At 32.2% G+C, this 27,068-nt stretch overlaps 1 protein-coding gene across 3 annotated transcripts in view; it reads left to right on the top strand.

Moving 5' to 3' along the window:
- Nucleotides 1–27,068, top strand: part of GPHN (gephyrin) — a 626,989-nt gene that overhangs the window by 295,018 nt on the left and 304,903 nt on the right. For 2 of the 3 annotated variants that reach the window (XM_028101094.2, XM_028101105.2), the window contains exon 4: nt 1,035–1,127. In XM_028101094.2, coding sequence (XP_027956895.1) covers nt 1,035–1,127 — 93 coding nt within the window. Of the gene's footprint in view, nt 1–1,034; nt 1,128–13,618; nt 13,658–27,068 lie in introns of all 3 variants that reach the window. The other variant, XM_028101100.2, reaches the window with a different exon arrangement.

Genomic DNA, 27,068 nt, shown 5'->3' with positions numbered 1-27,068 from the left:
TCTTTGCCTATGTTACAGATAGAAGAATGGATGCTTAATTGAGTGAAAGAAATAGCCATACAAAACCAAAATACTACTATCAAGCTAATACAGAAGCATTTTATTTCATTTAAATAGAAAAAAAAGTGAATGTCAGAGCATGTTATATGTTATATGCTAAACAGAGATCTCTCTAAAGTTTAAAAATAAGGAAAATTATTAAGTTACAATCATATTTTTTACTATCTTTTTAAGCCTTGGGTTTGGTCAAACTCTGCTATGAAAGATAAGGATATTAGCACTACTGTATAACCTATCTTCTTCATACCATCAAATGTCTGATTATTATATAATTATAAAAACAAAACCCTAGGGTGCCTGGGTGGCTCAGTCAGTTAAGTGGCTACCTTTAGCTCGGGACATGATCCCAGGGTCCTGGGATCGAGCCCCACCTCAGGCTCCCTGCTCAGCAGGGAGTCTGCTTCTCCCTCTTCCTCTTCCTGCCTCTCTACTTGTGCTATCTCTGTGTCAAATAAATAAATAAAATCTTAAAAAAAAAAACTCTAATTGAACCATATCTAGTCTTCAGACAACTTATTTCAGAAACCACTGGAGAGATGTAGAAAGAAAGATAAAGTTAGCCCAGACTGTATCAAATCTGGACAGACTTGAACAGAAAAATGGAGAAATAAAAAAAAGAGACAATTTATAATCTTTGTTGAAATGCTCTGCTTTTCCCTCTGAGATTTTATTAAATATCCAATATTAGACTTTTTTTATAAGGTCATAATTTATGGTATTTCCTGTGTTTCATTTATTTTTAAGAATTTGTACTTTCTTCCTCATTTTCTATACTGCATGAAATAAATACCCCAAACTGCAGTGTGTTTTGATCAATAACAAACCGGTTCCATGAATTGCACTTCAAAATTTTTTTCTTGATTGCTGAAATGAATCTGCATTTCCTCACTGTATATAAGGTATTTGGGTATGTGGATGTCTTGAGCGGGTAGGTAAGTTCTTCTGCATGTGACAATGTTATTGTTTTCTTTCAGGAAACCCTGATAGATTGGTGTGATGAAAAGGAACTTAACTTGATATTAACAACTGGAGGAACAGGGTTTGCACCACGAGATGTCACTCCAGAGGTGAGATAGTATGTGCCTTTCTCATATTCAAGAAGTAGGTTATTCATATTATTTTTAGTCTTTTTTACTATGTTTTATATTTATAATTTTGCTAGGCAGAACAAGAGACTTGTGGTTCTAAGAATGTAAAAACTTTGCTGTGGAAGAATTGCTATATAAAAAATGTTTTTTGACTTCTTTCTTTGGACTTATACAAACATGATATAAAATGAGGAAGATTCAACTGGTCCAGAAGGTAATTTTGCTTTTGTTCAGTAGTCTGTGATAGAAGCTGAACTTCAGGCACATTGCCAAAGGAGGTAATAGCAGAACTCTCTTAGCATGGCATCTGGTCTGATGTACTTTGTTAATGAAATTCAAAATGTATCTGATTTCTCTGTTTTGAGATACCCTTGTCATTGGTCTTAAAGCACAGGAAATTGTGATAGAATACATATACCAAATTTATAGCACTTTTGGAGAGGAAGGGTTACATAGTTCATAATTCTAATGTGAATTTAAATGCAGAATTTAATAAGCCAAAAAACAGAATTAATATCCAGGCTTTATGCCACAAGAATCACCTTAAATCCTTGCATAAGGAAAAAATTAGGGAGCGAATGAAGAGTAGGCAGTGATCAGTGATATAGGGGAGTCTTTTTTTTTTTTTTTTGGAGGAAGCCATAAACCTCAGAGTCATGCAAACTTATATTACCACTTGTGATATTGTTTCCTTTACCTCCCAAAAAAGTGTTTGCTGGCTGAATTTCAACTTAGTGTTAAATATATCCTTCTATTTTCAAACCAATACATAATTGTATCTACTGTTTTATTAACACAAGACACTTCTGCTCTGCATCTATTAAATATTTACTGTCCATCTTACTCTATCATAGTAGTTCCCAAACTTTAGCCTGCACCACAGTCAAACTAAGGACTTGTTAAAACAGATTGTTGGACCCACCCACAGAGTTTCTGATTCAGTAAATCTGCAGTGGGTCCTAAGAATTTGTATTTCAAATAAGGCCCCACGTGATTCAGATGTTGCTGGCCCATAGACTATACTTTCAAACTTTGAGAACCACAGTTCTAGTATATGAAAATGGAATTTTTTTTAACCAATTGTAAAATATTTTCTGTTCTTCTGTGTAAAAATTGTGACAGAATTTTTTTGGATATTATTAAAATTGGACTTATAAATAAAGTAGTTTGTTTTTAAAGCAATCAGAATAGAGTTGTATTGGGAAAGTGTTAACTTCAGTTGCTTAAAAAAGTTGTTCTTACATAATAAGCTTCTGGGTGTTAAGGGGAAACGGTCCTTTGGCCAATTTTTACATTTCTTTTAGACTGTGAGATTAACTTAAAAAGTACAATTGGAGGGAAGCGATCTCCTGTAGGGGTGTGTTTGTGTTCTGTTTGTAAGAAAATTGCTTACATATGTGAAGACATTGATTTTTGGAGTTTGGTCGTTGTGTTAAGTATTTGAAGTAAATGACCTTGGCTTTATATGTCCCTATTTTTTCTGTGATGATTTAATATTTTCATATTATTTCTTTTTATATCAGGAAATAAGTTACTATGGAATTCATTTATAATCAGATAACATTATTTTTAACTGGGGGAGAATAATTCCCACAGAGAGTTAAGTATTTTGTATTCTGTGGTGCATCAAGTTAATACCAAAATGTTAGGTTGAAAATTTAAACCTTTGAATTTTGGCTCTGCTACTTATTAACAAGGTGACCATAGACTAATTATTGAATCCCTCTGTGCCTCAGGTTCCTATGAAATGAGGTAAACAAAAGTACCTATCAATAAGGGTAGCTGTGGGATTCAATGACAGCTATTTATGGCATTTTGTAAGTGCTATATGCAAGGATTAACTTAATAAGGGTTAAATTTTTTTTTATTAGTTGCTACATAAATGCTAAGTGAACAAATTTGGTAGTATTTTTTTTTTGTATGTAACTACCAAATGGACAAAAACAGTCTTATAGTAGATTTAAAGTATATCCATGAAATCTTTACAGTCTTGTTATTTTTTAAATTTTGATGTAAGTTTCATATTTTATCTTTTTCGGCTTAATGTAATTTAGAGGTCTTAAAATTCTACCGTTCTAATATTTGTTTATCCCATCCACTTTTTTTTAGTACCATTACTTGATAAGAGTCTCTTTCCCTGACCATGTATGTTTCATTATATCAGAAATTAAGAAGCTTTTAATGAAGTCTTTCATTTACCTTAAAACAGTAGAGGTGCTCTTAAATTCTTACATTTAAATATGCCTATAGCAACCTCCTGAGTAGAGTTGTATTCGGGTGTTTTCTTTAAATGAGTTAAAAATATACATAAATAGGTCTTTTTTAATATCTTTTTTTGGAGAATGGGTGACTTACCGATTGTAAATATCTTGATTTTTAGTAGGTTTGCTTTACTTCATATCTTATATATAAATACGTAGGGTATGTTTATTTACAGCAAAAGTCCACAGGACTGTTAAGCCTTTGAAAAATAAGCAAATATAAAAGCAAAGTAGGGCCAACCAAAAATAATTCTACTGATTTCCCTACTTCTCTACACATTTAAACACTTGTCATTCTTCTACTATCCAAAATATAACACTGGGATGTCTGCTAGGAATCCAGAAATATAATTTGGGTTCTATTATAATACAGTTGTTTGTCTTAGAGAGTTGTGCCTAAAAAGAGAAGAAACTATTTCTAGACTACATTTAACTATATATAACTTAGAGTTGCAAAAATTTTTAAGTAGTTGAGTTATAAAAAACACAAATACTAAATATTAAGGTAAAATAATAAAAGACTTTATTTTACACTAAATAATTGACAATAATTAGTGTAATCTACAAACACAAAGGACAATTGTGGAATGTGTGTGTTGTTAGAAAAAAAATGGAGGAAACAATAAATAGAATAAATGAAATAAAGCAATCTAAACTTATTGTCAGTGGGTATGAACTCTAGAGAAAAGGAAAAGTTTAATGAACTTGGGTTTCTTCCCAGGTCTGTTAAAAAGAAAAATGGAGTAGCAAATTCAGTAAAGTATATCTTGTTTCTTTTTTTCTTTTTAACAGAAATAAGGCAATCAGAATCAATTTCCCTAAATTATGAAATTGTTTCTCTTTTGGGGCCCTGTGTCCTAGAATATAGTTCATCTGATATTTTCATGCCTGCTGGTCTGCTTCCTGCCTCTAAATATGAAATACTATCAAAACTTATATATAATAGCATAATAATCTATTCCCTTCAACTTTTTAGAGTTTTATTTTGATATAAAAAGCTTTAAATTTTAAGAATAGATGTTATACACAATGAATCATGGAACACTACCTCAAAAACTAATGATGTAATGTATGGTGATTAACAATAAAAAAATGGATTTTATTTTCAGGATTCCTCGCTGGTTCAGTCAGAGTAGTGTTTGACTCGGGCCATGAATTTGAGCCCCACATTGGGCATAGAGATTAATTAAAATAAATAATTTTTTTAAAAAAGAGTAGATTTTATTTTCTCTGATCTGAAAAAGGTTGAATAATCTGTTGGCATTGGTGCTAGTAATTATAAAATTCTGTAGAACATAAGAATTCATTGCTATACAAAACATTATCTCTTCATGTCTCATTACCAGTTAAAAACAATGTATGTCCAAAATAGGTATTGTTACATAAAAAATCTTATTATTCTTAAAAAGTAAAATTAGGGACTTATAAGTGAGGCAAAGTGAAAACCCTTTAGACGTAAATTCTAGAAGAGACTAAAAGATCAAGAAGCATTAAAAAACGTATATATAGTTACAAAGAAATGTTTTATAATATGTTATGGTAAATTTGAAAATATTAAACTATTTGATATTTATAAGGTAAAAATAACTTTAAGCATTTTTAGATTATTAGTCTACATCAGAATAAAGGATTGGATACTAATACCTTATTTTGATCATAAAGAGTTAAATAGAAGCCTAACATACATCTTAGTTCTCATCTATTTATTCATTCATCAAACTTTTTATTTTTAATCCTTAATATGTATCCCATGCCGTGCTGGGTGCTGGAGTTAAAAAATTAATAAGACATGGTCCTTATTCTCAAGAAACTCTTAATTTGTTTTGGAAGTTGGCAAACAAGGCCTATAGTCCAAATCCAGCCTTTTTGTTGGTGTTGGTGTGGCTTGTGAGCTAAGAATGGATTTTGTATTTTTTAAATGGTTGAAAAAAATCAAAAAGCGAATAATACTTTGTGGCACATAAAAATTATTTGAAGTTTAAATTTCAGTGTCCATAAATGAAGTTTTATTGGAATACAGCTACAGTCATTCATTTATGTAATGCCAGCGGCTACAACAGCAGAGTTAAATAGTTGTAACCAACACTTTTCCTTTTAAATGAATATCCCTTGTATCAAAATTTATAGTTTCCTAAAATTTTTGCTATTCCTCCTTTTGTTTGATTATTTTTATTCTGACAAATTATATCAGGACACTTTTGTTAGACGATACTGCTAAGAACAACAGTTCAAAAGTTTTTTAAGATTGAGATTTTACTTAATGCATAACAAAGCCATTAGTTTGATCAATTTTGAAAGTTAAAAATTTTAGAATGAGGGTCTTTTACTTTTGTTGTGCTGTATTGTCTATTGAGACAACGTGGCAATACACTTCATTATGGCAGAAAAGTGTTATTTCTTTGCTCCTTCTAAAATTAAGCATTTAAGAGGTGAAACCCAACATCATTTCAGATCACTAAAGAAAAAAGGGTAAAAATCAGTTTTTAAAAAGTCAACAAAAAATGTGAGTAAAGATGACATTCTCAATCATCAGACCAGGAGTCGACAAACTTTTTCTGCAAAAGGTCAGATGGTAAATACTTAAGGCTTTGCAGGCTATAAAGTTTTGGTTGCAACTATTTAACTCTGCTGTTGTAGCCACAGGAGTAGGTTCATTATGGAAGTGAAGAGGCATCTGACAAAATGACGATTGCTAAAAGGGATAGAATACTAAAAAATTGGTACAAAGGCTGAATTTCTAGGCTTATGAATTCTAGAAGACATATTCTGTTTATAGCCTATAATATTTACATTTCTTTGGAACAGATTACTATTTAAGCCATTTTATAAATATTTTCCACTTAGGTTATTAGAAATTTTTTCACAAAAATATCAAATCAAAGAAAAATTGTTTATTTTGTAAAATTTGTTTATAATCAAATTGTCACAATTTATATATTTCATCATTTTAGGTGTAAGTGTACTGTAAGCCAGGGATCATTTTATGTAGTCATTAGCCATTTTTCTTTCATAATTATAATGCTTCAAAAGCAAGAATTCTGTGTAAGTAAAATGTAGGAGACATTCTTGATCTGAGTTACTGACTATACTTTAATGATTCTCAATTTGTGACTTATGAAAATCAGTGAGAACATTTAATAGCTTCACCTAAAAGTTAACATTTAACAGCTTCACCTAAAAGTTAACATTGGGCCTTTTTTTATATGCATTTATTTTAACATTGGGCATTTTGACAATCAGAAAAACTCCTGTATTATAGCAGAAGCATAGAAAAACACCATATGTAACAGTTTCTGTTTTTGAAAGAAAATTTAATCACTAACATAGGTCATTTAAATTATGTAGTTGTTTTCAAGTATATAATATTCTTCAGAAAACTTTGATTATTTCCCTGGAAAAAATATCATATACTAATATTCTAGAACTCTGTAAATACTTATCTTACAGTACTAGGATTTTTTTTTTTTTTACTAATACCTGATATACATGGTAAAGCTAAATATAACCGTATTGAACTAGGATTTTGAGTATCTTAAAATTGTTCTGTATAAATAGGATAACTCAACAATATGAAATTGATGAAGCAGGATATCAGAAACCCTTGTAATTGAAGTATTTTAAACTAGATTGAATAAAATACATCACTCTTCTATGGTCAGATAAGGTACATTTTATGCCATTTTAAGCTCTTCCTTTAATTTTTATGAAATAGTTCTGGACATAAAAAATATGTTTCCATGTCTTATCTTTGTCTAAACATGTTGAGATGCAATATGATATAGTGGAAACACTAACAATATAGAGTCAGACATGAATTTGAATCTCAACTCTACCACTAAGTATGAAATTAAGGCAAATTAATCTGTTCCAACTTCATATTTCTCATTTGCTAAATTAGCTAATGCCCACTCTCAGGGTTGTTGTTTCTAGTGATTGAGATTATAAACGTAACCAGTAATAATAACTAACACTTATATATAGCACTTTAGTGTGTGTCAGCAGCTGTTTTAAGCATATGTTAATTCATTTAGTCTTCAAAACAACCATATGAGGCAGGTACTATTTTATATCTATTTTAAAGATGGAGTAATGGAGACACAGATCAATTAATTGACTTGCCCAAGGTTATCCAAACTAGTTAAGTGACAATAATGCATGTAAAAAGATCTAGTATAATGCCTGGCACCTTTGTAGATGTTTGGTAAATGTTTATTTTTTTCTTTACCTTTTCCTTCCTCATTTAATTAATATTACCTGTTACCTCTAATTAGATGTGACAGCCCCAAATATTTCTGCTACTAACCCTTGTACTTCTGGTATCTGTTGTTAGCTACTGACATACCTTGTGGATAGTCTAAAAAATAAAGATGTAAGTCAACATTTCCCTACTACTACTTCCAGGCATGGGGTAAAGGAACAATATTAAGAATTTCTAAAGTGTATATGATATGAGGAAGGTGGATTATTAGTGCAGTTGCATTAAGTACCTCTTGATATCCTACCTGAACCTATTTATTTTGTTTTAGGTCTCTAATTCCTCTGTAGTTTAAAGTTCTTGGAATATGGCTTGAATCAGCTGAGATATATGGCATTCAGGGTAGCTCTTCCATAATAGCCCACTTTATAGCTGGGGGTTATAATTATTTTGCATTATCCATTAAAAAACAGCATATGTCTTAGATTATAGGCACATTTATGCACTACCAGATTGCTAAAAACATCATATATAGTTTTTGTTCAGTTTAACAAGTATTTGTCAAGTACCTTGGGCTTCATTGAGTGAGTGCTAAAGTACATGTACTCCTAAAATAGTCACCTGACAAATCAAGACAGTATAAACCTAATATCAGAAATGTGCAGCCAAAAGATTTCTTTAAAGAGAAAGATTAAGAGAAAGCTAAAATTAGTTAATTTTAATTACAATTAATCAGTACTAAAAACTAATTTAAAAATTAATCAGTAAAAATTTTGGACAGGTAATAGTAAAGCTAAAATTAAAGAAGAGAGATAGGATTCAGATTAGGAGAGAAGAGGAAGGACATTACTAATGAGAGTAAGGAAGATGGGGAAATATATGATCAAGCTACAGAGAAAGATAAAATTAAGAAAATCTTCCTAGTTAGAGCAGAGGATTCATTTTACATAGAAGGATGGATAAACTAGACCTGTTATTTTAATCTTTTTCTTAGAACATCTAGAGTAGCACCATCTGTAGAGATGAAAAACAGCAACCGTCCTTATTCCGAGATTCCTTAGAAGCCACAATTCTTAAGTCTAAGTCTACTATCAACCAGTACACACAGTAAAATCATGCCATCAAGTCTCTGTAAAAGTAGATACTTTTTGAGATGTCATTTATTCAAATACACATCAACACATTCCTCAGTAGGACTAACTTCATTCTTTTTGAGGATTTTTTAAAATGTTTTTTGTTTTGTTTTGAAGTCCTGATTTAATCTGCAGACCTAGTGACTATCCACACCATTATTCGTAGATAAAACTGAAACTGCTGTGAAGCATCAAGTTCCAGTTTTTTGATTTGTTGTTTGGAAACATTTTCTCATCACAGATCTTGTCAGTGATGTATCTCAAGTTAGCTTAGTGTTTTATATAAAATTACAAACTATATAAAAAAATAGAGAAATCACAGTATCTCAGAGTTTGAAAAGAATTCAAAGGCCATTATGTTCAAAGTCCTAGCATACCTTTTCATCATTCCCAACCTTTGTCTGAACATCTCAATTGCTGCGTCTTCCATCTGGGAGTTTGTTGCTTTTGCAACTCTGTTGTTTGAAAGTACAAACATATCAAACTGAAACCTGGTGCCTTATCCTTTCTACCTCATGGTTCTAATTCTTCTTTGCACTGTACAAAGAATGTAAATTTCTTTTTTACATGATAGTTCTCCTAATATTTGAAGATAAATATCATATTTTCCCCTTAAGTCCAATTACTTTTGTATTTTTTTGCATTCTTTTTTTTCCACCAGACACAATCTTTCCCAAGATATTCAACCTCTATTTTATTTATGCATTAAAAAGAAAAGCTCCTTGGTATAATTGTACCAGGGGAAAGGTAAAGATACAAAATTCAGTCATTTAGATAAAGTAATTAGGGCAATAAGTGACATTGAATTTAAAACTATTACATTGGAAGGCTTATATTCCACATAGTAAGAATAAAAAGGGAAAGGTACATTGTTCCTCAAGGTCAGAATTTTAGAATTTTGAGCGTAAGGCAAAACCAGAAATTTCATATATGAAGAACTCATATATATAATATTGTTTTCATTCCCTTAAGTATGTTTCTTAGTTGTATGCCTATTCTGTATGAGAATATGTACTTAGCTTTTGGAGGCCCTTAAGATGATCATTATCAGTAAACATACAAATAATTACAAATACACTTATTATGGTAAATTCCATATCTATTTAGAAAACTCTTGCTAGAAAAGTAGTATTGCCCATATAAACCATTTGTGAGGCAGCATAACAAAGTATTTAAGAGCACAGACTACTTGGGTTTGAATCCTAGATCTACCTTTTACTAGTGACCTTATACAACTTCCTTAACTTGCTATATACCTCAGTTTTCTTATGTGTAAAATAGAAAGAGTAAGAGTACTTACCTCATAGGATAGTTATACTATGTGAACTAACATAAGTAAAACACTAAAAAAGTATTTATTTGCTACATAAATACTTGCTATTATTACCTACAATAGAAATATAGCTTTAGCTTAAAAATAAGTAGATAATGGTTGAATAAATATTGAAAGAATTTTCTCTAGGGAAAAAAATCCAGTAGGATAGAACCTAAAGTATACAATGGTATAGCTGTGGGAAAGGACAAAGAAATAGACATGACATGCTAAATATTGATCTTTACCTTGAATTTATCAGAGTGATAGTATCTTGAAATCATCTTTCCGGCTCATCGTTACAAGCCTACTCTCGTAAAATGAGCAGAGGCTGGCATGCCAGAATACTTCAGTTTTACAAAATATATACTAAGACAATGACAACAAAATATCATTAAATATTTTACAAATATAAAGTGCCAAAAGCATATTTATCTAGAGATATAGTTGTAGGAATGAAGTTTTTAGGATATTCCTTTCTTCATTATCTGGAATCAAGAATGTGAATTCATGTCTCTATAGTAAACCTCCATCTATAAAACAGACTTAATGTTGCTTTTCACACAAAATGTAAAAGATAACAACAAATGGATTTATACCTGTCAAGTCCTCTGAGCTTCTTAGAATGCCACTGTAGAACAGCAGAATATTTGTGACTTTATGTTATTGCCTACCACAAAAAGAAACTGATAGGGAGTCAGAAAGTAGATTCAGATAACAAAATAAACTATTTGGAATGATTCTAATAATTTTACCAATATTATTTTCTCATGTTGGAACTTGGAAAGAGCATGGCTGATATTAAAGAGAAGAGGACAAAATGCCCAGTGAAGGGAGTAACCATTTTAGATAATCATAGTAACTGACACACAGGTGGCAATTTAGGGGAAGATTTCTTTAAAAGATGCTGAGAAGAAAGAAGCAGTAAAGCTGTTGGAAGTATGGAGTTCGAAAATGAACTGCTGTCAGTTTCATGAAGATACCAAAGGTCAAGATAGCAATGTGAAAGAAGCAGTTGATAATATTGTGCTGCAAGGACCAATTGTTGTAAGAGGCCATAAATTATATTTCTTTATGAAGATTAAAGGTAGCATTATAGTGCTGGGTGTCATTGAGATAATTTGTTTCCCCCTTACCTTCTCCACCCCTTTCCATAAGTTTGATTGTAGCATATGATATACTTGTATGTCTTAATCCTTAAGGTGAAACTTTATGTAAGGAAAGGTAAGACAGGTGATTATGAGGTGATTTTGAATAGGGTTTTGCAAATTTTTAAAATACTTTTCTATAAAAGTATTGCTTGTGGTGATTGAAGACTACAGTTGTTTAGGAGACCCCATTATAATGAGGTCAGTTTAGTATAACCCCATTGATGAGGTTCAAAAGAGATTCACATCATGCCGATTTCCCACTATTGTTAAACAGGGTATGTTAAATAGGATATTGGTTAATTATGTGATACTTCAATATGAACTCTCTTTGTGGGCCTTGTTTACTTTCTCATTCCCTTCCTTTTTGCCATGTTTAAGATTTATCTTTACCTATACTGTACCCTAACCCTTAAGATGCAGCTGCTTTTGTAGGGTCGATAGATGTATGAATATCACCACCAGTATTAAATACCATTTAGAGGAATGAGAAGGCTACTTTTATATATACTGAAAGCAGATCCTAGTATAAATGCATCTTCCCTCTTAGGTGTATCTTCAGCGACAGCAGCAACAGTATTAAAAATAATGCTCTAGTTTATCATTGCTTAAACTTTGGTTATTACTCTTTGCCTTCTACATATAAAATACCAGTGAACAGGGGTCAGCACACTTATTCTGTAGAGGTCCAGACAATAAATACTTTAGGCTTTGTGGGTTCTGTACTCTCTATCATAACTACTCAACTCTGCCAGCCCTCTGGCACAAAAGCCACTGTAAGATGATATAAATGAATGAGCCTCACTGTGCCCCAATAAATATTTATGGATACTGAAATTGGATTTCATATAATTTTCACATGTCATGAAATATTATTCTTCTTTTGTTTTTTTTTCAATCATTTAAAAACTTAAAATCACTCTTAGATTGAAGGCGATGCAAAAAACAGGCAGCAGGCAGGATTTGTCCCCTTGGATATGATTTGCCAACCCCTATTTTGGAATATTCCTACCTTATAGTGTACTAGTATCTCCTCTGTTAATCAAAGGCTCATAGCAAGTGAGCTTTCAGAAGAATGCTCTGAGGATTTAAGACAGAAAGGTAATGCACCGCAAGAAATTAACACTTCATAGATTCAAATATATCTTGAGTGCCTGCTGTATATATGCCAGGCATTGTTCAAGATGCTGCAGATATAGCAATAAACAAAGAAGTCAAAAGTCCCTGCCTTTATGAAATTTACATTTTAGTGGGTGACACAAATATAGGGGTAAACAAAAAAATGTATAGTATTAGAGATGGTGATAAGTACTGTGGATAAAAATAAACCATGGAAGGTGAATAGATAGTGCAGGCAGGAAGGAGAGTTGTAATTTTTAAAAAGCCATCAAGGAGGGCTTTATTGATAAGGTGACATTTGAGCAAAGACATAAAGGAGGAGAGGGAGCAAGCCATGGATCATGTAGAATCTGTATGCCACCCTTAGTATAATGGAGAGTTTTGAGCAGAGGTACTACATAATTTGACTTACATTTTAATAGGGAAACAATTTAGGAGGCTATTGAATTAATCCAGGTGAAAAATGATAGTGATTTAGACCAATGATAGAGGTGAAGGTAGTGAGAAATACATTATTTATATATTTTGAAGATAGAGGTAACATAAAATAAGAGAAAGAGAGAAGTCAAGTATAAGACCCAGGATTTTGACTAGGGCAATTGAAAAGATGGAATTGCCATTTACTGAAATGGAAAATACTGTGGAAATGGTAGGTTTGACTAGAAAGATCAGTTTTAATTTGGTCATGGAAACAAACTACTTTTAGATATCCAAGTGGAGATGTTAAATTGGCAATTAGACAGATGCATCTGGAGTTCAGAAAAGTCTAAGATGGAGACTTTTTAAAAAATCATCAGCATCTTAATAGAATTAAAATCCATGACAATGAGATCATCAAGGTATTTACTAGTATTACTATTTATTTATTGGTATTACTGCCCTTCCTTTTTTCCCTCATCCACTTTCAAAGAGGTAGGTAGTGTCTAGTAACCTATCCCCTCTGCTCACTCACAAATAGCAAGGATCCCACTGAATCAGAAACCTGATGTACACAGGAAGTACTATTAGTTGGCCATCCTCAAATTTTGCCATGGTATAAACATGGGAGTGAGTTTTCCCAAGTACCTCCTTGCTGGAAACTGTTTGCACTGGAGGTAAGTGTGAGAGGGGAGGTTGTGGGAAATGATGGGGTGAGGGCTTCCTAAACCTTTTCCAAATCTCAGAAATTGTTGATTCTGAGGAATGGAGAAGGTTCAGGCTGGTTCTAATTTCCCTGAACCAGTTCATACAGCCCTAAATTTGACCTGCTTTCCTCAAACTGGGAGTCAGAAATCCCTTTTCTCTTCTGTTTTTCTGCTGCAGAAATTCCCAACATTCCCATTTTGTGGGCTCCAGAAAGGGGTAAGCGAAGACTTCAATCCCAGCCAATCATTTCCAGATTAATAATTTTTAGTGTTTTGGTTTTTTTTTTATCATCATAAAGAATGCTTGGACCCATTTTTCCCATCCATTTAATTTCCTTGTGGATTGTTATGTATCTATGTTCTAGGATCATTCTGTATCCCTGGGCAATAGAGTTCAGATTCATCTGCTATTTCCATTTGTGTGCTATTCTCTTGTGGATTCTCATATGCAGTTTATTGATGACTGTTTCCTAGATGAAAGAAACCCAGTTCAGGAGACTGCTTTATTCTCGATTTCATCTTTTCCTGAATGGTGTTTTTGTTCCCCTGCTGACAGCTTTTTCCTACCCTACACAACTGCTTCTGATGATCTGTCATTGCTTCTCTGCTGTTCTGTCTTACTGCTTTGACTGCCTTTGATTTTTGCCTCTACTTTTTGCCCCACTTTATGCATTTGCTGAATGATTTGCATTCTTCACTTACTGGTACTTTGTCTATCAGTAGATGGCCTGATACTGCCATATCCATCAGCTATTTTAGCATTTTAGACTACCCAGCCCTGTTTATCTGCTCTCCTACCATTTATATCATGGCTTCCAAGTGCTATGCCATCTGCCTGCTTGATCTTGCCCTGCCCAATCTATGCCTGTAATATTATAAGTAAGTTCAGATTGTTTAGCACTTCTGCTACCTATCTCCACTTGTCTTATGCCACTAAGTTGGACTGCTAACTGAGTTTGCTTGACTACTGTCTCCTTTACCTATTTGCTGCACATGGCTGCTCCATTAATTAACTTGAGACATTGCATTCATCTCCTCTGTACTCAGCCTTGCAACTTGCTGATCGGCTCATATTGCCTCCTTTATACTTTTCTGCATCTGGTAAATCACTGGCATTGTTCCTCTGTTGTCTTGTAACCCTGATCAGATTTTATTTCCAAGAAAAGTGTTGCCTACGTATTGTCCAAACATAACTTAGAAATAGGAAAATGCTTCACTATTTAACAGTCCAGTCCAGTTTACTCCTAAACTGACTTTTAAACTATCACCCATCCTTTCTGCTTTTTTAAACAACTCCACATTCTTCCCTTTATTTAGCAATAGATTTTTTTCAAATAATTTATCATCTTTGCTTCAGTTGAGCTTTCACATCATATATTATGTGCTTTTGTTTCTTGTATATGGGATCTTTCAATGATTTTCCATATATTAAATTTATTTCCTATTTTATTTTCCATGTTTCAGGGCTTCATGAGGATGAGTTACTCCAACTAATTTTATCCTTTTTAGTAAGACTGGAAGAATTTTTTAAAACTTAAAAGTTTCATCTCAAAAAAATAATAAATTTAGTCATAGTTCTTTGTGGTTAGATTAAAGTAGCTTTCCACCCTGCTCCATTTTTCCTTTGAGAATATCATTTCCCAGCCACCCCATAATTTATGTAATATCAGTTCTTTAGAGATCCTTTTGATGTATTTATCTTTCCCTCCTTTTAGACTATATTTTCTTGTGTGTGGGTAAACTTTAAATTGACTTTCCCATTATTTGCTAAGTACTTGACATCTGAAAAGAACTTGGAATACAAAATTATTTGCTTGAAGCTTGATGTCTTATTTACTTACATTTAAATGAAAAACAGGATCAAACAAGAAGTGAAGAATTTTGGTGAAACTTGCAAACAATTTCAAAAGTCTAAGGAAATTGAAAGTGGGGTGTGTGTGTGTGTGTGTGCAAGTGTGTGTGTATAGATTTGAAGTGTTCTTTGTACTTTTGAGGTGTTCTTTGTGTGTATGTATCCACAACATCATTGTGCTTAAGTGTGGAAAATTCTGAGTATCCATATTAAATTTTATTTTATTTTTATGAAAAATGAAATGGAAAAGGAAAAGGAAAAAGCTAAAAAGAGAGTGATAAATTTAGGGAATATAGAAAAAGGGTATGGACTTTTTTTCCTTTTCCTTTAATAATAGAGATAAAATTGGTATGAAGAAAAAGTCTGTAGAAAAGTCAAGAAAATAATTTCAGTAGCTTTTTATTTTTTTTATTGTGGCAAAATACACATAACATAAAATTTACTGTTTTAACCATTTTAAGTATACAATTCAGTGGCATTAGTACATTTTGTACAACCATTACCACTGTTTCCCGAACTTTTTCATCATGCAAAACAGAAACTCAGTACCCATTAAACAGTAATCCCCCATTTCTCTTTCCCCCACCCCCTGGTAACCTTTGTTTTAGTATCTGTCTCAGAATTTGCCTATTCTAGGATTTGCCCCATATAAGTAGAATCATACAAATTTTGGCCTTCTGTGTTTGACTTATTTCACTTAACATAGTATTTTCAAGGTTCATCCATGTGGTAGCATATATCAGAATTTTCTTCCTTTTTAAGACTAATATTCCATTTATGTGTATACTACAATTTGTTTATCCATTCATCTGTTGATAGACAACACTTAAGTTGTTTCCATTTTTTTGGCTATTATGAATAATACTGCCATTAGCATTGGTGTGCAAGGGTCTGTTTTTCTTTTCATTCTTTGGGTATTTATGTAGAAGTGAACTCCATAGCTTTTAATATTCTTGTCTAAGAGGAAATTAAAGACCTCAGGGGAACTATATAAGTAACATGAAAGATGGTTAAGTCCAAGATATTTATGAGAAACAGAAGAAATTATAAACTTTTAGGAAGACACAGAAGACCAAGTGAAATTTGGAAGACCTTACATTCTAAGAATGAAAGGGAGAATGAAATTGGACAGATGATTCATGTTTGAAGGACAGCAAAGATGATTCTGAAGGACATTGAATTAAAATATATACCAACTTTAGGACAGATGATGGCAAGTCTTTGAGATGGAATAATGCAGACTTTTAAAGAAGTAAGCATTTGAAAGGCAAGGTTTAAATGAAGATAATGGGATTGAGATGAGGCAACTAGGTTACACGTTTATAGGAACCAGCATCACTAACAGGAATTCATTTTAAATTCACTGATACTCAATTCTGGATACCCAGTTTTCTACCTATAGAGATTTTTCTAAAAAGATGCCTTTGACCCAACCCCCAGAGATTCTGTTTCAGTAGGTTGGAGATATGGTTTAGGCAATATGTGTATGCATGTACGTGTGTTTTAATCCACTGGTAAAACACAATGTGAGTTAAATTGAACTCTGTACCATAGTATCCTAGACCTTACAGGAGTTCCAAAAGTTGGGAAGAATTGGTCTTGTCTTTAAGGAGTTTAAAACTGAAGTAGTTAAATATGCAATAAAAATGGATTTAGGAAAGAAGACTTTGAATCCATTAGGTGATAATGTTTTCACTTGTTAACAATTTTTTGGTGATTTTACATACTTTGTCTAGCTTTTCTCAGCCAAGATTTCTCATCTAAACTATCAAACACAAAAAAATGATTTGAGGGGCTTCTCAATTCTCCCAAGAGTGGTACATAAACTAGTACTATTCTATATGCGTAGGAGAGAAGTTAATTTATAATTTCCAATAATTCTCTCAGAACCTGTTTTTAAAAGGCTTGTTCTGTGCTATGTAGTCTGTTAGGAGTATGTAACACAAAGATAAGGCCTTGTTCTCAAGGAGCTTACATTCCAAAAGAAGGGAAAAGACATTTAACAACAACAACAAAATGCATTTCTAGTATCATTTCAAAATTTTGTTATTTTCTTCTAGTTCTTCAGAGAAAATATTCAGAGTCAGAGTAATTGTGTATAAGGAAATCCTTTCACTTCTTCTAAGCTTCAGTGATTCGGAGTAAGAATGCCTTCTATAATTAATGCCTCATCACAACTGAAGGATTCTGGTAATAGTTTAAATGCCAATAAGGATCTCTTTAATTTTGAAACCTGGAGTATTCAGTGGCAATTAGTGATTTCATTGGTAGCTGTTAATAAATAGCATTATCTAAACCCAATGTTATTAATTTTATAGTGGAAAAGTAGAGAATGACTAGAAAAAAACTGATAACTAATGTTCAGGAGGTTGTTCTTGAATGTTATTGCAAGCACAATGAGGTATTCTCCTCTTGGGCGTATAGCTACATACCAATATTGAAAATGTTTGGGAATTTAATTCATTCTCACTGTCAACTAAAACTAGCTTGAATTCCTGGTGTCAGAAGTTTCAGTTATATTCATTAGTTTTTATTATGAATTTGATTAATTAGCCATTTGAATTAGGAATTTATCTGTCCTCCCTATATTGATGGGTGCCATCAAACTTGAGAGCAGTAAGCTTCATTCCTTTTGGCTCTCTAATTCACAATGATTGCTTTAAGGGAATCTCTTTAAAGTGCTTATACCTAAGATAAGTTTTAGTAACCTATTTTTTCCTCCCATCTCCTGATGTCCTACTAAAGTTATTTATTTTGTCAGCACAGGTGAGGGAAGATCAAAGTTCTCATGTCAGGAGAGAAGGACCAAAATAGAAATTACATCCAGATTTAACTTGTTTTCTTAAAAAAGTGAATAATTCTAAAAGATTTGGTTCACTTGTATTTATTCTGGGAAACATTTTTAGTGCAAAATAAAGATTATGCAGAAATTTTAAGGTATAAGCTCTGGGATAAAGGAAAATATAAGTAACATTTTATTAGTAATAAATATACTTTTCCTTTTCTTGTGAAAACTGAAAATAATGTTATATAATGTGTTTCTTTTTTGTGAAAGTTAACTTGAAAAGGCAATTTTCCTATCACAGCCTTTTTAGGACTCAAGTCTGTTTTACATTTAATAACAAGAAAATCCCCTAAATTTCCTTGCTATTAAGAGATTCTTTGTAGGCAACTACTCCTAACGAACAAGTTGTCATTCTTTCCTGAAGACAGTGGGGCAAATTCAGGACCTTGCAAAGGAAGATATAGCTTCCTTACATAAACATTTTATGGAAGTAGTTTTACTCTTTCGGTTTTGAATATAGACCATGACAACAGCAGTCACTAATAGCTAGACTCTACATCCCCTAATCTCTTTCTCTCCTCTTTGCTATCCCACCATCAAATATTTCAATGTTGCTAGCAAAAATTAATGTATTACACCTGTGGCACAGAGGTCCAGTGGAGCGAGAAAGATCATTGTGAGAAGTTCATTGCGTCATCTATGGCAACTATTTGATACAAAGATCCTTTATGTATATTTAATAGTATTTAATTTCATGAATATCAAAATCAGTACTTGAAAAGTTCACTAGTTAGATATTTGAAAGTATACAAAATACAAACCATCCAATTTTGTGTTTATCTCTGAACACTTTTTAGATTTCTTATAATATTTCGTCTTTATGAAGAAATAGAGATATAGAGATTATGTTTTATTCATGTCAGCAGTATAAAAACATCTCAGATGTTCAGGAATCAATTTTTCTTTGGTTTGTTTCTAGCCATACAATAGTAGATATGTATTTACTTTGCAGTTAGAGGTAATAATCCCAATATAGATATCTTAAGCAAATATTCTGAAAGAAAAAATCTCTTATAAGTTAAATTTGTATTTTCTCATTCTCAACTCAATGCCTTCTGATCAAAATTAAGATTGATCTTGTGAGAAAGTAAAAGTAAAAAGCCTTTTTAGCTATCTTCTCATTATGATTAGTTACTAAAAAGTAAAATTTAAGACCATCTGCAGAGAGCTCCTATTTTATTAACAAGAAAATTTGTCTTCAAATTTCCATACCTCCCGGTTAGTGTTAGAGTATTAGGAACACTGTATAACATAGTATTTTGTATGTGGTAAGTATTTAATAAAAGCATAAAATGGTGACATTTTTATTGTGACACAATATTAAAGATGAGATTTTAAAGTATTAAAGATGAGAAAAGTATATGGTCATTTAGGAGAAAGAAAAGGTGAAGATTTTTAAATATTTATCTTGCCTTTTATTAATAATATTAAAAGAAACACCTGGTTTTTTCTGAATATATATTTCTGATTATAATGTTTTTTCCCAAAAAGAATTTGGGAAATACAGGAAGCAAAATGACGTAAATAAAAATCATGAATAATCTTGACACCTAGTTATTGCCTAGGACTAATTGATTAGTCTTCACATTGGATACCCATCGTATATACAAGGTTTATATCTTGGGTTTCTTAATCACATCATCCCAACTGTTATCCTATCTACTAAAATTTGTAGTTTACTTACTCTATGCCAAGCATTGTGATAAGCACTTTATATAATATCTTATTTAATCCTAATAACAAACCACATGAGTACCACTTGAGAAAATTAGTTTTAGAAAGATTAAATCATAAAATAACTCAGATCACAGTGCCAGTAGAAGGTAATAGAATTAGAATTTCAGCTAGGTAGTCTTGACTCCATAGTCCTTGCTTTTTAACCACTCTCTTTTTTATATAAATTAAGCTTTTTTCCTTTTTAAAATTTTTTTTATTTATTTTTTTATTTTATTATGTTATGTTAATCACCATACATTACATCATTAGTTTTTGATGTAGTGTTCCATGATTCATTGTTTGTGTATAACACCCAGTGCTCCATTCAATATGTGCCCTCTTTAATACCCATCACCAGGCTAACCCATCCCCCCAACCCCCTCCCCTCTAGAACCCTCAGTTTCTCAGAGTCCATCGTCTCTCATGGTTCGTCTCCCCCTCCAATTCCCCGCCCCCACTCCGTAGGAAGGGAAAAATTAAGCTTTTTTCCATTTAATAACTGTAATACCAAAAAACGGCCGGGGTGGGGTGGAGTTGTCAATCACTACAGAGTATAAACAAGCTATGATTAATTTAAGTTCCCTGTCTGAACCATTTAGGCTCTTTCTTATTTCCTGTATTCCTATCATTCTTTTTATATAAATTGTCAAAAATATCTCTGATTATTGCTTTAGAAATATTTCCTTAAAATAGAATAACTGATTAAAAATTAAGTTTCATAATACATACTGCCAAATTGCCCTCTAGAATATATGTACATATTTATATGTTCATACTCTCAGTTTATGGAACTGAACATTCATTATCATTTTTAATCTTAACAATTTGATAAAAATTATATGGCTTTATTGGCATATTGTAGACTAATAATGAGATTAAATACTTGTCTTTGTCTAGTTTTTTTTTTTCTTTTATATATTGCCCATTTTCTTTGTTTTCTTTTGGTTCAGTAGCCTATTCTTAAAAACTGATTCTAGTTACAATGAGAAGTTTAAGAAAGTGCTTGTCAGGAAATAATTTTTGCAGAATGAGATTTATATTTTAACTATTTCATTTTGACACATAAATATAGATATACATAAATATACAGTTTATTTTCTCTTTTTTCAAACTTTATTAATGTAATAGTACTCAATTATTTCCTTACTTACCCTCTTACAGCAGAGGTCAAGCCCAAAACACATCCTGAATCAAAGGCATGCAGTTAATAAAGTACAAACATTATTTTCTAACAAGCTAGTTATGCCCTTTGTGAGTTTTTTCTTTTTTTCCATAGCTGATGCACAATAGTTTATTTTCTAACTATTCATTTTTTATGGAATGTTCATGTTAAATACTTTGTAGATAGAAAATTATTGAATCTTAATATTCTAGAATTAATTGTCCTTTCATAGATAATAAGCTTTGCAAAATTTATGATTAGGACATTGAATATACATGGCTACTATAGCAATCATTTTATTTATTTATTTTTAAGATTTTATTTATTTATTTGATAGAGACACAGCGAGAGAGGGAACACAAGCAGAGGGAGTGGGAGAGGGAGAAGCAGGCTTCCCACCGAGCAGGGAGCCCAATACGGGGCTTGATCCCAGGACCCTGGGATCATGACCTGAGCAGAAGGCAGACACTTAACGACTGAGCCACCCAGGTGCCCCACAATCATTTTTTTTTAAATACCAAATACACAGTCCTTCTATTTATACAATTTTTTGCTTGGCAAACTCATTTTTCTTCAGAGGAATTCCAAAAGAAATAATATTCTAGCATGCAATTAATGTGAGTTACCATTTGATTATCTAGACATTTAAGGCATTCATACACTTTTTCAGATATGTAAAGCTTAATTCCCCTCGAGTGTTCAAAAGATCCCTTTTCTTTCTTTTTTTTTTTTTTTTTAGTTGCCCCTAACATGCAAATCACTTCATGCCCAAAGTTTTTCAGTAAGTGAACTGTTTAACACTTGGCTTGAATTTTTCCATAGAAAGATTTATTTATATAACTGATTCTCAACCTGGGGATTTTTTGGACCCTGAGGAACGTTTGGCAATGCCTAATGACGTTTTGGGTTGTCATAACTGAAGGGTTGCTACTGACATTAGTTGAATAGAAGCCAGGGATGCTGGTAAACATCCTACAATGCACTGAACAATCCTTACAACAGAGAATTTTCCAGCCCAAAATGTAATAGTGCAGAAATTGAGAAATCCTCATTTACATAATATTATTGAGTACTTATTAACTGCCAGGCACTGTGCTTGGGGCTGGGGACACATGGGTAGAAAGTTATGATCATAGTACTCAAAGAAGTTACATTATGGTTAGGAAATGGAAGGAATTGGATAAATAAACTATAACATGATATAGTAATGGTGTGTATGTGATATATTAGGAGTAGGATAAAGTTCATCTGAGGGAGTTAGGGAAATTTTCAAAGAAGTGATATTGGAACTGTTGTTATTGCTGTTTTTCTTATTTTTATCATTGTTTACCTTTTACGTTAAGTTTACTAAAAGCACACAAATAGCATAGTTACAACTTAATGGATTTTCAAAAAATGAACATACCTGTGTGACCAGCAGGCAGATCAAGAAACCAGATTGTCAACATCCCAGATTGTGCCCCCTCTTGTGGTCCTTTCAGTAACAGCCCAACCTTCAAGAGTATTACAGTTTTTACTTTTGGCATCATTGATTGTTTTTGTTTTTTAGTAAACTTTATACAAATGAAATTTTATACTGTGTAATGTATTGTGTCTGGATTCTTTTGCTCAACATTATGTTTGTAAAATTGATTTGTTGCATGTAGTTGTTTGTTCATTATCACTACCATACAATAATCCATTGTATGAATATGCCAATATATATTTATCTACTGTAAAGAAACAATGCTGAAATCCTAAGTCTGCTAATAGGTCAGTCTGGCTGCAGAATGGGTTTTGAAGGGGAACTGGCAAGAGAGAGCCTGGAGGTAGGTAAGGCCAAATGATGGACACTGTGTCATATAAAAGGCATTTGGGTTTTTTCTAGTAGAAAGTGAAGATTTTTTTTGAAAGATGTTAAACAGCAACGAATGTAGTGAGATTTGCATTTTAGAAAGACCATTTTGGCAGCAGAGTAGAGGATGGATTGAATGGTGATAAACTTAGCTATTAACATTAATCGGGAGGTTATTGAAATATTCAAACAAAGGATGCTGAGTAGCTAAAGGCAGACAAGGGTAGAAAGAAACAGATGACTTTCTTAGGATAAAACTAATAGCACTTTTTGACTAACTGGATATGAAATTTGCAGAAGATAGTTTCCTGAGCCAACCTTCAAAAGCCTATGTGTGTTACTGAAATACAAAATGTGTACAGTAAAGAAAAATAATTCAATGTTAGCAATTAAAATTGAATTCAAAATAACATCCAAATTTATCTATAGTGTTTGAACTTGTAGAAAAACATATGTCATTAGTTGAGAATTAACAAATTGATGAAAATCTTCATGGAGAATCTGTAAGAATATTGGCTACAATCTAGGACAAGTCTAGACTAATGGTATTGGCTTTTTATTTGTTTTCATTTTAATTTAAAATTTGTAACTTTTTTCTGTTGTTTCATATTTTCACTATTTTTATTTTATTTTTATCTTACACTAAATTTATACATTTATTTGTGAATAAGGTGGTTTTCGGCTCAGGAAGAAAAAATGAGACAAGAAGTGTGTGTGTTCTTGTGTACACCAAAAAGCAAGAGTTGAGAGAGGAAAGGAAAAAAGGAGTTAAAATATTGTATCCATATGAATGAGAAGAGACTGTCTGAGATGGAATTTACAGAATTCCCAGTTGTTATTTCTAGGTTGGAAGATTGCTGCATTTTACTTTTGTTTGTGCATGCATCCCTAGAGAGAATAAAGGCAGTGAGTCAGAAAGTTCCCCATAGTCACCAGGCAATAGTGTCATTACAAAGATGTATTTATTGCTGAGACAGTGGTTAAGATAGTTGGCTCTTTGTGACCCAGAAAATGAGTGCAATTAGCTTTTGATAACAGAGCACTACCTATCAATATTTCTGAAGATGAATATCTCTAACATAAATTTTTTTAATGTTGTAAACCCTTTATAGATATGATTATTCACCTAGAAAACCCAGAAGAATCCATTGAAAAAGTATTAGAAAAAAGAAGAGTTCAGCATGGTCGCTAAATAAAGAGTATTTTACTTTATAAAAATCTATATGCTAATATTAAGTTAGAAACAAGCATTAGAAAAAGTAACGACGGGGGCACCCCTGGGTGGCTCAGCTGTTTAAGCATGTGACTCTTGATTTTGGCTCAGGTCATGATCTCAGGGTCATGAGATCGAGTCCAATGACACGCTCTGTGCGGTGCGTGGAGCCTGCTTAAGATTTTCTCTCTCTCCTTCTGCTCCTCACCCCTACCAAAGCCCAGCTCATGTGTTTTCTCTCTCTCTAAAAAAAAGTAACAAAAAAAGATCTCATTTACAATAGCAGAAAAAAGTGAACTTTATAATATTCAAGAATAAACTAAAGGAATTTGCCAGATTTGAAGAAAACTTTATTAAAGGACATAAAATATAGCTTGAATGATTAAGAAGTTATGCCATATTCTTAAATGCAAATATTTTTGTGAAATTGTCAATTTACCTTAAGTTGATTGATGAATGTGATATAATTCCCAATGGATTTTGGGGGGAATATACCAAGTTGATTTCTAAACATACTTTTAAGAGAACAAATTATGAAAATAGCTAGTGATTTCTTTAAGTAAAACAATGAGAGGCCTTAATCAGTTGTAAAAACATAAGGCACAGTGATTAAAGTATTTAGTATGTTACAGGAAAATAAAGTCAGAGATAAATGACACCAAATGATATTTATTAATATAACTGTATAAAATTGGAATTTAACATATTATAAATGTGACATTTCAAGAAGTTCAAGGAAAGAAGGGTCAGTCTATAAAAGATGTTGAGGAAATTGGCTATCCATTTTGGTGGAAATGGATCATGCAACCTAAAATTAAACTACAGATGATTATATATTTAAACATTAAAAGCTGTAAGTTTATGATTTAAAAATTAAGTTATTTTTATGATCTTTAGGTAAGAGAAACCTTTCTAGATGAGACATAAAACCGGCAAATATAATAAAAATATTGATAGAACCCCCTATCATTAAGCATTGGAAACCTCTTAATGGAAATGACAACTAAGCAAAAATTGTTACAAATGTTAAATGTTAAAAATTAATATCTGCAAGCGATTCAACTGCCAAAGTTTTAATATTTTAATATGTAGAAATTTCTTAATAATTCAACAGGAAGAACATGGCCTCCAATATAGAATAGCAGGCAAAAGATATAATCAGGCAGTTTACAGTGAGAAAAAAGTAAGTTGTTTTTAAATATGTGCTCATTATAATTGGTAAGAAATGTAAAAATCAAAAATATTGTATTGCTTTGTACACATGAGTTAAATAGCTATTTAAAACAGAGATTGTCTGGAAGTAGCAAGGTTTGGGAGAAAAGACCACTGTTCAGAGTATAAATTGGTACCATTTTTCTGTAGGGCAATCTGCAGTATATCAAAAATTTCAGTGTAATGTTATAAAAGACATTAATTTTATAGGGAATAAAGCAGTTTACAAAGAAGGTACAGCCTGGAATAATTATTGTTTTAGTACTTTGAAAAACCTTCCCACTGTAGAAAAACTTGATCCGTTTTAAAAGGAAATAACCTGTAAGGCATACCATGTAAAAGGACATACACACTGTCTTTAGAGTCACTCTCCTCCCAAAATGACCATGAGTTGGAGGTCAGAGCAGCAGGGAGCAGGAGCCAGAACTGTAGGAAACCAGACTTTGAAGACAGAGGAGACACCCTGAGGACAGATGGCTATAGCTACAGTGTTGGTGAGACACTTAGGCTTGGACAAACAGCAATATGTGAAATTCAGTCTGGGATTCCCTGAGTCTGTGAGACCACTGTGGGAGGTTGAAGTGGAACCAGTCAGTGCTTGAAGGTACCCTCTAGTTAAAGGGAGAAGCAGAAATAAATTTTTACCAAAGGAAATTTTCCCTAGTTTAGGTAAGATATACTCCAACAGATTAAGATCAAGTAATGAATATCAGCAAAACCATTAATCAATAGGGGGACTGAAAAATGTGACAACCACTAGAACTGTCAAATACAAAATACAGCACATCCCAGATTTGGTGACCCCTATCATTCATTTTTCATACTAGGGAATTTTTGTTTAGGACTAATGCTAAACCAGACAGGATGCAGGCACAAGAGAAGTTTATCAAACTGTCCCTGATAAGCCAGGATGTATGTTTAAGCTACCTATGATGAAATCTTCAAAAGAACAAAGACACACAAGGTAAAAACATTGCAAGAGACCATTATTTTTGAATGAGCAATTTGGAAGAAAATAGGACTCCTAGAAATGAGAAAATATAAATTAAAATTTTTAAATCTGTGAACAGATGAAACAGCAGATTAGACCAGAAGAAGAATTAGCATACTGAAACATAGTTCTGAGAAAACTACTTCATATTGGAATAATGACATAGAGAGATGATGTTATATAAATATGGGAGAGACATAAGGTATGAAGAAAGAAATGAGAAGGTCCAAACTACATTACATCAAAGCCCCAAAAGAAGAGAATGGAGGAAAGGCAATGATTACAGAGGTAACGGCTGTAAATTTACCAAACTGCTGAAAAAACATGAAACCACATGTCCTGGAGATACAGTATAAATTGAGATGGATAAGTAAAATAAATTGATGCCTGAATACATTAAAATGAAACTTCAAAACCAAAATAAAAGAGAAGATCTTAAAAGTAGCCAGAGAGAAAGGACAGATCACTTACAAAGGAATGACAGTAGGCTTTTAAACAACATTGGAATGAAACAGACAAAAATAATATCTTCAAAGTACTGAAAAAGTTATAAATTATTTTACACAGGTTTTCATTTTGTGTTGTAAATATGTGAAATGTCTACTTTGAGGTTCATAATATAATGAAACTTGTTCTATAATTTTGGATAGAAAATAGACCATATTTATTAGGAAAACAATATATCAAATCCTAGGGTGCCATGTACCTATTAAATTTGTGGTTTATATTAAAAGTTCTAAAGTGTTTTCTTGATGAAGATCGTATATTTCAAAACTGAACTGAATAAGCATTGTATTATTTTC

The sequence above is a fragment of the Eumetopias jubatus genome, unplaced genomic scaffold (genome assembly GCF_037043125.1).
Source record: "Eumetopias jubatus isolate StellerSeaLion01/CBP00866 unplaced genomic scaffold, mEumJub1_p1.0 scaffold_7, whole genome shotgun sequence".
Taxonomy (NCBI): Eukaryota; Metazoa; Chordata; class Mammalia; order Carnivora; family Otariidae; genus Eumetopias; species Eumetopias jubatus.
This window is presented reverse-complemented; position numbering and strand designations above follow the sequence as displayed.